At 34.9% G+C, this 14,199-nt stretch overlaps 1 protein-coding gene and 1 long non-coding RNA gene across 2 annotated transcripts; one reads left to right on the forward strand and one right to left on the reverse strand.

The window, feature by feature from the left end:
• Window positions 1–348: 348 nt before the first annotated feature.
• LOC143049260 (diamine oxidase [copper-containing]-like) lies at window positions 349–4,990 on the reverse strand. The gene is made up of 2 exons (XM_076222958.1): window positions 4,748–4,990; window positions 349–3,526 (listed from the first exon to the last, which is right to left on the reverse strand). Exon 2 carries the CDS (start codon window positions 3,502–3,504, stop codon window positions 940–942), a length of 2,565 nt encoding a protein of 854 aa, XP_076079073.1. The 5' UTR covers window positions 3,505–3,526; window positions 4,748–4,990; the 3' UTR covers window positions 349–939.
• Window positions 4,991–5,684: 694 nt separating this feature from the next.
• LOC143047999 (uncharacterized) lies at window positions 5,685–10,177 on the forward strand. The gene is made up of 2 exons (XR_012969707.1): window positions 5,685–5,848; window positions 9,941–10,177. It is a non-coding gene; the product is annotated as an uncharacterized LOC143047999 (long non-coding RNA).
• The last annotated feature ends 4,022 nt before the right edge of the window (window positions 10,178–14,199 follow it).

A 14,199-nucleotide genomic window follows, 5' to 3' on the forward strand; every position in this document is an offset into this window, starting at 1 on the left:
TTAACTATTTTGATCTGAGCGTCACTGATGAGTCTTATGTAGACGAAACGCACGTTTGGCGTATAAAACTATAATCCTGGTACTTTTGATAACTATTTGTCCAAAAGCAGAACATTTACCATTTACATCTTTCAATTTGAAACAAAATGTAAATATTCTATCGACTTGTCACCCAGTTCTGATCCTCGACTAGTCTTAATAACTACTCTTTGTGGCATCTTAGTTGCTTATTACTTTAAACAAGCGACTTGATGAATCTAGAAAAACTACAATATTTAGCCCTTTAGATGAAACTTGAAAAAAGCAGTTTAATTACTTAATTGATAACCCGTAACATTTAAATATAACAGAGATTTAATGAACCTTAACATCATACATAATAATAACAAAATGATCTGTTCATATACCATGTATACATCAATAAACACAAGTTCATTTTCATCTATCATTGTAACAATTTGCCTAATCCATCTCTTTTTCACGTTTCACAGTACCTTTGACGTATCAAACGTTATTTTTTTCAATACTATGCGAGTCTTTTTGAGACGAAACGCGCGTCTGGCGTAATTATAAAATTTTAATCCTGGAATCTATGATGAGTTTATTTCACCTGTTTGGAGTGACAGTAAAACAACTGATAGATAAATCGCACCTTTGATTACCAATAAATATATGCATGTGTAATTTTCACAAAAACGTTTCAGCTAAAACGTTTGCAAAGAGTGCTTATTCAGATTCCAGTTTACTTTACTGGATATTTCTTTTAAACGAATAGACAGGGATACATTTAGACTGATGTAGATTTATGAATATAACTCTTTACTGATCCCACAGGTAATTGAAGAGAAAATGCACACTCCTTTCACTCGATTAGACATTGCACACAATACAGACTTAAAGGATACGGTTCAGAAACACACATGTACACACAATACATAGTTAATGTTGAATAGGGTACGGTTCGGAAACACACATGTCCGGTACAGGTGCATTATCATAAACAGTATTATTGAACACTGCTAAAGCTGGAATATCAAATGTCGCTGTCCTGTCAAAGAAATTAAAGGGTTTAAGTGTAAATCCTGATTCTACTTTAATTGTCATGGGAACATCTTCAGATGTAGGAATATGCAGAAAACCAACTGATAACCAAGTCACTATATCTTCATTTGCGATAGACTCGCCATCTAACATATCTTCTAAATATAACTGTGAAGGAGACGTATCATTAAAAAGTTTATTATCCACTGGAAAGTACAGAGGCTTTACGTATTGTTCCTCGTCCTTTTGTTTAGTTATTGCACAGTGATATTTTGTAAATGAAAGTTCCTGCATTCTTGGATAATCGTCAGGAAGATTTTGTGAACTTGTTGACATAGGGATAATTCTATAGCCGCGGTTAACACCATTTTTATTTTTCTTGTTTCTATTAACTATGGTCCAATATTTTTGGTTTTCCGTGTCTACTTTAAGTCCAGTCTCCTTCTCTACAAAATCCCATTCTATATATCTAGTATGATTGTAAAAGAAATAATTCGAAGGGTCGGTTTTGTTATTTTTCATTGCGCGGTTGACGTCTCCGTATTTCCAATGAATAAGCTGGAAGTCATTGTCCTTGCCAGCTACATCCATATCGACTTTAAATCCGAATGTATGATCATGTATTGGACCAATGAGAGAATTTGCAACTTTGTATCCGAACGGAGTCTGGACATCTGAAGACGGATTCCAAAACGACCCCTGAATAAATCCAGTAGCAGAAGCAGTAGTCTTAACTCTTCCATCAAGATAAAACTGAAAATCAATAATGTAGTCATAGTTACCAACCTGTGTAGGATACCTAGCCACTAAAAAGTTGTTATTAAGTCCTGCTTCAACATCTTGCCCTTTGTGTCGCCATAACGGATCTTGAGCATTAACCTCGAAAATACAAAATGTCGGTAAAATTGAAGCTTTTAGTCCTCTGGGATTCCAACCCGAGCTATTCAAGTAGGACGCGTAAAATGGACAGTCAACTCGCGGAATTGCCCGCTTTGCTTCACCTAACCCATACACGGAATCCAGGTATACCATGTTATCTTGTCCTGAGCCATCGGCAGAATAAACAAGTGCTATCTCGTTCAAAGAATTCTCGTAAATTATTCTTTCTCCCTTAAATCTTACATCAAATATCGATGGACCTCTATGTTGACCCGTGGAAACAGTAAACGACCAACCCATCCAATTGACAACATGTCCAGATATTGTATATCTAGGCCCATGAGGTTCGTATGTACTCGTTCCCGGGTAGTGGGAGTCCGGTCTTGAAGGAGAGTTAACCTGTCTAATGGGAAGAGTCTCTTGAATTATATACTCTTTGTAACCTTCTGGATATTTTATGTATTTCAGTTTTCCACTGTTATATACATTTATTAGCTCTGTAATATTTGAAAATGGACCTTGATTTAAATAAAAGAAGTCATATGTAAACCAATCAGACGTATTTTGACCGCTATGGGACAACCTTCCAGTAAATGGTAGGATGTTTAAGAAGTCGAACTCTTTATCCCCTAAACCTCTTAATCCTATTGTAAACCGACTCACTCTCCCAGACCCGTCATTATGTGGCCCGTTCGGCATGATAGAAACGTCTTCGTATACGTTATTAATGTCAAAACTGTCTTTGAGTAACGCCGCTATTTTATCTAAATCCGCTAGAATAGAAAATATGATTTCACCTATTTCAACATTATCATATGGTCTACTTTCATACGGCACCTCTCCGTCTTTCAATAGCTGTGTTACTTTAACATCGGGTGATTGCCCCTCCAATGGGCCAATCTTATATTGCATATAATCCTTTTGGTCAATATTACCTCTGATTACAACAGCAGTGGCATATCTGCCCGGGAATTTACCGTCATCGTCTAAATACTGCAAAGCTTCTCTTTTATTAGGTGGATGTAAAAACATTGTTCCTATGAAATTAGATTTGAAGGTAAGTTCTTGACCATGATCAACGTCTACTATTTTAAATTCAACCAGAGTTCTATGTACGAGGGTCATCTCTTCGGCACTCAGAGGAGCAAATAAATTAGGTTTTGTTGATGGAAGGATCGGATTTCTCCACACACACCTTTTACATGTTTGTTCATCAGAACCTGTTGATGTTGGTGTGTGTTCAATGTCCGTGTTTTTGACCTCTCCTTTGTTGTCTAATGACTTCTTATCATGATTTGTTGGTGATGGATTATCATTTGTAACTGTTGTAATAACTCGTTGTTCTGATTGTTTGATTTCCAACCTTCCTGTTCCTCTTTGGTTTTGACAATTTTCCGTATGTGCCAATTTTGATTCGTTGCCATTGTACACAAATATTCCAATGCAAAGCCCTGCAGCAAAGCCGATTATAAAAACTATAATACCTAATAATTGTCCACAAACAAGGATTTTTAAAGATGATGTCTTCTTTTCTTTGGGTTCGTTGGTGAACTCGTATGCACGGTTTGAATAGTTGTTTGCCATGGTATTTCTTTTCAATGGTGCTCTAAAAATTAACAAATAATATGACTAATATTGTCTTAAAAAACCCATGTCGTAGACAAAATATGGACACATAATGAGGCAGGACTTTAAATCAATTTTCCAATTGTTAACTTCGCATTTTTCAGCAGTAATGTACCACCTTTTCAATCATTTGGCGTATACACATCTTAACTAATACGTTACTTAGGCTCGTGAATATTCACGCTTTACGGAATTCATTAAAAAAAAATATGAGGAAAGTCAAAATTGGCATTTCCGATTGTTACACTTTGACTAATTGATGATTGACATAGCGGGTGACATATGCACACCAAGAGACGTGCTTATTCTGTCGCTGTCGAATAGCCTATTCTTGTTACCTTTTGAGTTCATATGATTTTGTAATTTTGTTGTAATTTTTTTGCCTTGACTTTTGATCGGTTTCTGTGTTTTAGAGATTTGAACAATGGTAAACTAATGTTGCCTCTTACTTACAGTGAGTGTGTGTCTCCTATATATTAAAGTCCGGGTATGGAAGAAACAATAAGAGGAATGAATAACTGGAATCGCATGGAGTCAATTAAAAGTGAGATCATGTTCGTCCATAACAACTTATCATGGCACGAATTAATTGTCAACTAAGGCTTTATCTTGAAAATAAAATAAAAAAAAAAAAAAAATAATAGAGGATTTAAAAAAAACACACACACGCACAGATAAATTTCAGAAAAACAGCAGAATTCAGCGATGGCAAAAAAATGTGTTTCAATAATTGACCTGTAGTAGAATGAAATTCAAAACAGCATGGCTGTGGCTATTGATTGACACATTAAATTCATCCATTGGCTGGGACAATTTAGGTAAACGTTTGTATGTAACGACCACTGTTCACTATGTACTTTTTAAAGACACTTAAACTATTGGGTCACCAAAGGTTCTCAACACCTTAATAAAGTAATTCGAAAAATTAATCAGAAATAACACGATGTTTTGATTTATACCAATTATATAAATCAAAACATTAAGGTTATTTCTGATTAATTTTTCGAATTATTTTATAATTAAAGGCGTTTGGAAACCTTTGGTGACCCCACAGTTTAAATGTCTATCGTAGGTACGTCGTGAACAGTGGTCGTTACAGACAAACGTTCACGTAAATTGTCCCAGTCAATGAATGAATTTAATGTGTCAATCAATGGCCACAGCCACACTGTTTTGAATTTCATTCTAATTGCTGACTTACCTTGTATAATATAGACAGATTTCACAGTCCAGTTTTCATTGTAGTTTCATATTTAGAAACTCATTTCAGTATCTGCGTCATGTATCACTCATCTTGCTCGAGATTTTAACGATAGCAAAATATGATTTGAAAGAAAGTCAAGGGTGAAACTCCAGAAAAATAATTTGCTTGTCTTTAAGTTTACTTTATCGCCAAATCAAACTCTAAAGAATAGCAAAGATGTATCACTTTAATACTACATATATCTGTATTTGTCAGATGTCATTCAGTATGTTGACAAATTATTTGATCTTTGCTTGTTCCAGTAATCGTTCATTACTGTACAATGAAGTATAAAGGTTGACTGATCAACACATATATTTATAACATGACCACGTACCGCATCACAATAAATCTGTAAACAAAATTAACTTCAATGCAGAAAATAATTTGTATGTAAACTGTCTTTTTAACTTTGATACTTCTGATTAAACTATCAGTATGCATTTGAAGACAACCTTATTCCATACTACCTTCTCATTTTGTTTGTAGGAACCATCGTAATTGACTTTCCTCAAATATTGTATAATATATGGGAGTGTACTTGTTAAATTCAATAAACGTTTTGCAAAATTTCTCAGTCAATAGATAGTGTTGTGCCTTTATTGTAAAGATTTTAGTTTTTTCCTGAAATATTAGATGTGGATTCATTTGATTTATTTGTTTAACATTAAACAATATAGTGAAATAAAAAAAAAATGATTATCTTTATTCTTATAACAAATCCATTTTGTAAGTGTTTCTTCTCATACATGTATGTGTATAGGAACTGTCCCTTTGGGGTCACTGATAGGCCGGTAAATATGTAGGCTGTTCCTGTATAAAATGGAACTCGTCAAAGATATCATCTTCACACCCGTGTATATATTTTATACCAGATATGAGCATTACAATCCAGTCCGGAATGCGGTTCGATAAAATTGCTCCCCTTGTTTATTTCGCTCTCCTGTCAAATCATGTAATTTCGCTACCTCCAATGGTAGACGCTACAACGATGGGTGTCGTCAAGAAAGGTACGATTAAAGAAATCAGCTAGGAATTAGACGATCACCATTGGTATAGGTGAGTTGTTTAATAGTTGTTGCTTTGGGATAAATTCATGTTTTGGATTTATTCATAATCAGGAATAGCTGGAAAGGAAAGAAACGTGTTGCTACGTTAACCCGGAAAGGCCGGGACGAATTTTTAAAAAAAATCTAGAGACAATCGTTCTGAGTGTGCCACCTACACATTCAAACGTGTACACAAGCACAGTATTCCCTATCTATGTAATGTGTTTTCAAAATCATGTGATTTAGGGCAAAAAAAGGTAGCAGCTTTTTGTATCTTGTTGTTAAGCATTTCCAGGGGAGATAATGTTATTTTTCACGGTGTGTTCGATAGGTTTGTTACATTGTAACATTATATAATACACACTCATAAAGTGGATTAAAATAGCCTCCCACACTCAATTAACTGAATTTTAATTATTCTATTTACCGTAGTGCTATTACATAAGACTTCGGAGGTTCATATCACTTATATTCAACGTTAGTGTATTTGTACTTGTAGAGAAATCCATTACATCAGTCGAACAAACATCTTTAATTACTGATGGAGAAATTGAATGGGTAAAGATCAAAATTAAAAACAACAAAGACTTGCTAGTTGGATCCTTTTACATGCCACACAGAGATCAAAAACACCTAAATGAACTGCAAAAGTCACTTGAGAAAGCCAGGACTAATGGGAACACCAATGTCATTCTAACGGGAGATTTCAACTGCCCTGACATCATATGGGACACTGCAACAGCCCTTGGACCAGACAGAGAAATCCAACAAGGACTAGTTGATATAGCTGAAACATATAATCTGACACAAATACACACTGTACCAACTCGTGAAGGAAACCTCCTAGATCTTGTATTTGTTACGAATCCAACTCTAGTTAAATCATCAAATAACGTACCAGGTATATCAGACCATGACATTATAATCACCGACCTGGAAACAAAAGTACACCATCAAAAAAGCTTACCAAGAAAATGCTATATCTACAAGAAGGCGAAATGGGACCAAATCACCACAGACCTTAAACACACCCTAGAGGAGGTCAAAGAAAAACATCACCAAGGAGCTGAGGTACATCAACTTTGGGACACCTTCAAAAGTCAGCTTCAAAAAACAATGAATACAAACATTCCGAACAAAGAGATAAGATCAAGAAATAACATCCCATGGATCAAACACAAACAGAGAAAAATGCTAAAGAAAAAACAGAGGCTATACAAACAAGCCAGAAAAACAAACAAATGGTCAAATTATAGGTCCTTCCAAAAGGAATGCAAGAAACAACTGAGGAAAGCAGAATATGAATATGTCAACCAAAACATCTTTGAGGGCCTAAACAACAATGACACAAAGCCGTTTTGGAAATACATTAAATCCAAACGCCAGGACTCAGGAGGAATAGCACCATTAAAAAAGGGAACTACTCTTGTCAGTGACAGTAAAGGAAAAGCCGAACTCCTACTAGAACAATTCAAGTCCGTATTCACAATAACATCAGACACTAACCTACCAACAACAAGAATACGAGCAAAAATCAATATAACACCTCTAACGATCGACCAAAAGGGGCTGGAGAAACTACTAAAAAACACAAACCCTAATAAAGCCTCTGGACCAGACAACATCCCAAACCGCATACTCAAGGAATGTGCTGAACAACTAGCACCCATCCTACAAATCATAATGCAATGCTCGCTAGACACAGGTGAACTACCAAAAGACTGGAGAGACGCAAACATATCCAGTATCTTCAAAAAAGGAGACAAACACCTGGCAGAAAACTACAGACCTGTATCCTTAACATCTGTCATCAGCAAAATTCTAGAACACATCGTATGCAGGCATATTCTTAAACATCTGGAAAAAAACAAAATACTAACCAACTTAAACCACGGCTTCAGGTCAGGATACTCATGTGAAACCCAACTCATAACTACCATCAACGACTTCTTACAAGAACACGACAAGGGACATCAAATCGACGTAGGCATATTAGATTTTTCAAAAGCTTTCGACACCGTACCACACAACAAATTATTACATAAATTAGATCAGTATGGAATTAAAGGAAATACACACAAATGGCTTAAGAACTTCCTAACTGCAAGATCAATGAGAACCATCGTGGAAGGCGAATCATCTGGCGAAACAACAGTCGACTCTGGGGTCCCCCAGGGCACAGTCTTAGGACCAATCCTATTCCTGTGCCACATCAATGACTTACCAGACAGTGTAACATCATCAGTAAGACTATTTGCTGACGACTGCCTACTATACAGAACAATTAAAAATAGCCAAGACCAACAAAAGCTACAAACAGATTTGGAACAACTAGAAATCTGGGCCGACAAATGGGGAATGCGATTCAACGCCAAAAAGTGCTATGTTCTATCCATAAACAAAAAAGCAGACAAATTCTACACGCTTAATAAACACATCCTACAAGAAGTACAAGTGAACCCCTACTTAGGACTCCAAATCTCAAACGATCTGAAATGGAGCTTCCACATAAATAACATCAGCAAGAAAGCCAACGCCACCTTGGGCTTTCTTCGGAGGAACTTGAGGAACGTACCAGAAGCATGTAGGAAAGTAGCATATATATCCCTTGTAAGATCAACCATGGAATATGGCGCAACAATCTGGAACCCATATATGAAAGGGGATATTGACAAACTAGAACGTATCCAAAACAGAGGCTTACGATTCATAAAGAAAAACTACAGGAGTCGGGAAACAGGGTCCATAACTAATATGAGACGCCAGCTTGAAATGGAGACGCTAGAGGAAAGAAGACACAGCCTCCGTCTTATCCTGATTTACAAGGTGGTTGAGGGTCTGGTGCCGGCTCTACCAGCCGACAATTTTGTCATACCAGCAAGACCGAAACGAACAATTAAAGCCAAAACGTACTTAAACTGTGAAACTGACAATATCATCGAACGTCAAGTTATTAATAACACCAGAGGACTGAAAGTACCAAATAGCAACAAACCACAGTACAAACATTCATTTTTTGTGGAAACAACTATTCACTGGAACCAACTACCAGATAAAGTTGTGCATGCAGGTTCTGTAGAGGCATTTAAGACCGCTCTACAAGAACACCGCCCATAACAACGGCGCTCTTCTCCACCGTGTATAAAAGCCTTAATAGGATTCTACACGTACCACTACAGATACAGATACAGAGAACGTTTTTATATCGGATTTTTTTTTACTATTTGATGTTGAACGGTTCAAAGTAATAAAAAAAAATCCGATAAAACCGTTGAATGTAAATGATATGAATCTCAGAAGTCTTATATATTGTCCTCTAATATAAGACCGGAGGTTCATATCATTTACATTCAACATTTTTTATCGAACCTTTGCTTACTATCAATGTTGAACGGTTCAACGGTTCGATATTGGTAGTTAAAAAAAATCCGATAAAAAATAACGGTTCAACATTGATATAAAAAAAATCCGATAAACATATTGAATGTAAATGAAATGAAACTCTGAAGCCTTACATTATAGGACTATCGTTTATTAGTTCTTTATCCTAACTAAATGTTTTTTGTGGTGTACATTACAAAAAAAGGGGGGGGGGGTCAAAAACACCAAAATACCTTAACAATCCTACAATATCTGTTTACAGAATGAGAGAGATATTTCGTATTCTAAAACTAATTTTTCTCACATGTTTGTTAGACATGTTGAAAATACAGACAAAATTAATGTTTAGTACGTATATCCATCCCCTCTTTTTCAATTCATTAGTTGAAGATACAGCTCTGAAGAATATGCAATAACCTACATTATTCTAACATGTGAAGACCAATGAAAACATTTGATATGATTTGAAAACAAGGCCAATTAAGTAGGAACTTTGTGTTTCGTAGACATAAATTATAATTCAACATTTTCGATTAATATTTTAAATTTTCTTTATTTCATATTCTAGTATATTTAATAACATGTTTATATTTTGTGATGCATCTGATGTATAAATCCAGTGTCAGATCCGTGAAAGAGCTTTTAGTTCCGATCCGTTTGTACGGGGAACATGTGGTTGCAACCCCCTCTTTAATTGCCTGTTCGATTTTTATGTTTGCAGTGTCGAAAAGGGAGATAGACAGCAGTTTTATCAAGAAGTTATGTGAAAGTTCTGCTATACATCCGACGGTTAGGAATTATTCTGAAGTACACTTGTCGACCAGAGGCATAGAACAGAGAGGAGAGGTTTTAAAGTACCAGATGCTTATCTGAGATTCCAATTTGAACTAAAGAAAGCAATATATAAAGATATGTAGGAGAAATAATCTATATGAATAAAGTTATGCCACAAAAGGAACTTGTTTTTTTTTATATACATAATTTGTCAAACGTATCCATAACAGAAGAGATGTGAATGCATCCTTCATAGCCTTGTAATACTGATGGTAATAGTTTATATAATTTCTGAGATGATATAGTAGTGCCATTGGTTTCCTCTTTCTCCTTCTTCATAGAACTTGATCAGCTGAACCCTTCTTTTTTTTTTAAATTAGAGCCCTGTTCAAGAACAGAATAAAGAGCATATGCTTAATTTTCGTTCTTTTAGAATCATCATTTTTTTTTAAAATAAAACAGGTTGTACATTCTACTAAAATATGCTAGTCAACCGTAAATGTAAACACCCCAAAAAAGGTCTTTAAATTAGTATAGTCATATTTAAACTTACAAAATATGTCAAAGGTTTAAGCATCCCAAACATTACCATGTGACTTGAATTTTTGATTTGTCAATATCAAGCAAACTCGATATTTCCCATAACATCATAATAGTTCCGTTTTTATTATCAAAACAACAAAGGACTAACTCTTGTACAAAACTGTAACAGATTATCAAAAACTGTCTAGTAAGTACAATTTTAACCCAAGCCGCTGCTCTTTTAAGCACCGTCTTAGCAACGGCTTGGTTGATTGTAAGTGTTTGGTGCAAAGACTGAAGACTTGAGACAATAACATGGAGGTAAGTATGTATAAGAACAACGTTTTAAAGAATAAAGGCGGATTCGGGGGGGGGGGGGGGGGGGGTCTTAGCTCAGTCAGCCCCCCTCCCTCCTAATGTAAAATTCTAGATCCGCCACTGAATATTGGTTTGAACAGTGCGATAGAAGTCTTCAAATGTATATAAAAAAAAATGAGTCTTTGTGCTGGTTATTTACATACGGGAACGAAAATTTAACTTCAAATTGTGAAAAAGAGTGAGGGGTAAGATTCATTCAAAAAAAATATCGTCTGATCCAAAATTCGTTCGAAAAAATATTGTTGTCAGGCAAAATTTAAAACCAGAAAAAATATGAATTCTGATCTTCTTAAAGTGTTAAGTTTTGAAAGAAAAAAATATTTTATTGGTGGAGGCGGACAATAAATGGTCGCGCTCAGACAAGAAAACCATACCCCCTTTAAAGTTAAATGAATAACTTAATTCCTTGTTGATGGATTGTTTCCTGGCTTGCTTTGGTAGAGTATTGTTGCATGCTTCACATTCGAGTAATATATATACGCATGTGTAGTACATGAAATATGAAGACACCGGTGTACTACTATAGTACTTGACTTGTAATAGTGAGCATGTATGAGAAAAATAAAGTGAGCCAATTGTAAGATGCTATAAGATAGACTAACAAGAATGTGTCCATAGTACACGGATGCCCCACTCGCACTATCATTTTACGTGTTCAGTGGACCGTGAAATTGAGGTCAATACTTTAATTTGGCGTTAAAATTAGAAAGATTATATCATAGGGAACATGTTTACTAAGTTTCAAGTTGATCATGTTGATTGGACTTCAACTTCATCAAAAACTACCTTGACCAAAAACTTTAACCTGAAGCGGGACGAACGAACGAACGAACGAACGATCGGACGCACAGACCAGAAAACATAATACCTCTCTACTATCGTAGGTGGGGCAACAAAAATGTATCGAAAATATAACACAAAAGAAATCATGAAATAACTCAGTGCAATCCCAATCTAAGATGCAAACACATCAAAAGAAAAACAAAATCACACCATATCTCCACATGACACAAAACAAAAACCAACTGCAATCAACAAATAAGACGCAAAGAGTCGCAAGAAATTAAAAAAAAAAATCCATTCGCGGGCAACTACCGACTTATTATACTGTATGATCGAACACAAACATAGCCAAAATATGACACCAAAGAAATAAGACGCAAACTAAATTACAAGATCAATAAATGATGTATAAAAAATAATTCCGAGCGACAATTGTTTAACACAAACAAAAGGAATACAACGATATAAATATATGCAACTTCACAATGATCAACCAATCCGGGTTACTGTATAACTAAGATGTAATAAAATGTGTAACAAAACTTTTTTAAATAATACAGAAATTATGACTGTCGGTGTAAATGTAATTGTTTAAGAAAAAAACATGTCAAACATGCAAATATTATTTAAAATAAATTAGTTTTAATCACTTAAAAGTCATGTGATGTTACATATATAGGACGGGTGTGTTCGATGCGTAAATTTATTAACAAAACCCCGTCATATAACATCCAACTTTGAAATTGCGTCCAAATGTCAATTTTAGGTGTGCCACTTTGGGAATGGTCTTAAACGATTGACAATTCATTTCTCAATTTTTGTAATTTTCCCCAGATTTTTTCTATGTCGGGCAAAAAAAAGTAGCAGTTTTTAAGGAGACCCCCTAAATGACGTAACAGCTTGACTTATGGTCGTTTTAAAAACGATTGTTTGCAGGTTGCATTGTTAACAATTGTACAATATGAAAATTAAAAAACGTGAATGCAAATATTTATAATGACTTTACGGAAAGTAACTTTTGTGACATCTTGACAACCGTATGCAAAGTTTGTTTCACTTTTCTACCTTCTAAACACAAGAGGTCGAATTCTTTTGTTCTAATTAAACCGCATATCGGACTGAATCCAAAACAATGCAATGAAAATTGTATAAAGATTAGCGTTAACTTTGCTTATTTTTTGCAGTTTTATTCACGTAAAACGTTATTAAAAAGTTTCAAACATTTAACTACTGTAAAAAAGAAGATGTGGTATGATAACCAATGAGACAACTCTCCACCAGAGACCAAATGAACTATAGGTCACTCACCCAACAATAAGCAAAGCCCATACCGCATAGTCCGCTATAAAAGGACCCGAAATGACAAATGTAAACCAATTCAAACGAGAAAACTAAACTGTCCCTGGGTTATGTACCCCCGATTTTCAAGTGCAAGTGTTCCCTTCACATTTAATTATCTAATGACGTTTCAAGACATTTATACGCTTTTAAATGTTTTTAAATATTCAAGTAACTGGTAATTGGTAATTAATAATTTGTTTAAGGTGTTCTAGCTAACAATAATATTAAAAAAATTATCTAAACATTCCAATAATGACTGGTGTCTTGTACAGCACTTTTTTTGCAACTATCATACAAGTGAGAGGTTCATCTAGCTATAAAACTTGGTCTAGTCCACCATTTTCTACATACGAAAATGTTTAAATCAATCCAGGAGTATGACTGTTGTTATCCATTCGTTTGATGTGTTTTTGATTTTGCCATTTGCTTGAGGACTTTGCGTTTGGAATTTTCATCGGATTTAGGTATTTTTGTTACATTTTTTTTTTTACATCTATATGTGTCTATATCAAATATCAAAATGAAACTGAATATCTACGTGTTTTTTCTTGTGATTGCACACGTTTACATTGATGTAAATCCTAATGATATACTTTTGTTTTGTTTTGTGGAGCTCATTGGACAGAGGACACACGTGCGTTGGTTTAGCATTGTTGTATGATACATTACCGTTGGTTGAATATCTATAATACTAAAATTACGAGGTCCAATTTGTCAGCCGTCATCACGTAAAAACGACGAATCAAAGAATTCAACTTTATATACAACTAATATAGTACAAAGGTGTAGATTAAAAATTACACCACTCCAGGCCCTTTTGTTTTCCACGTAATTAATATCGCCAATAATTAGGAAGTTCCGGGTCGAGTCCGATACCGATATCAATAGTATAATCACCTGTTACCTATTACCTTATCTGTACGTTCCGTATCTGACAGGCGCACCACCAAACGGTGTATTCAGGATTAATATGCTATATAAACGGGTCATAATCACAGGGTTGACACTATTAAATTGTCAAATTGTTACCTATTGTAGTATTTTAATCCGTAAGACTTTCTAAGATAACAATACGAATACTAAAAATCTGGACTAAAAATAAGTTTCAATTTGTTAGCGGGCATGACGTAAAACAGCGAATCAAAGAATTCAACTTTATTTATAACTAATATAGGACAATGC

This window comes from Mytilus galloprovincialis, chromosome 10, assembly GCF_965363235.1.
Source record: "Mytilus galloprovincialis chromosome 10, xbMytGall1.hap1.1, whole genome shotgun sequence".
NCBI lineage: Eukaryota > Metazoa > Mollusca > Bivalvia > Mytilida > Mytilidae > Mytilus > Mytilus galloprovincialis.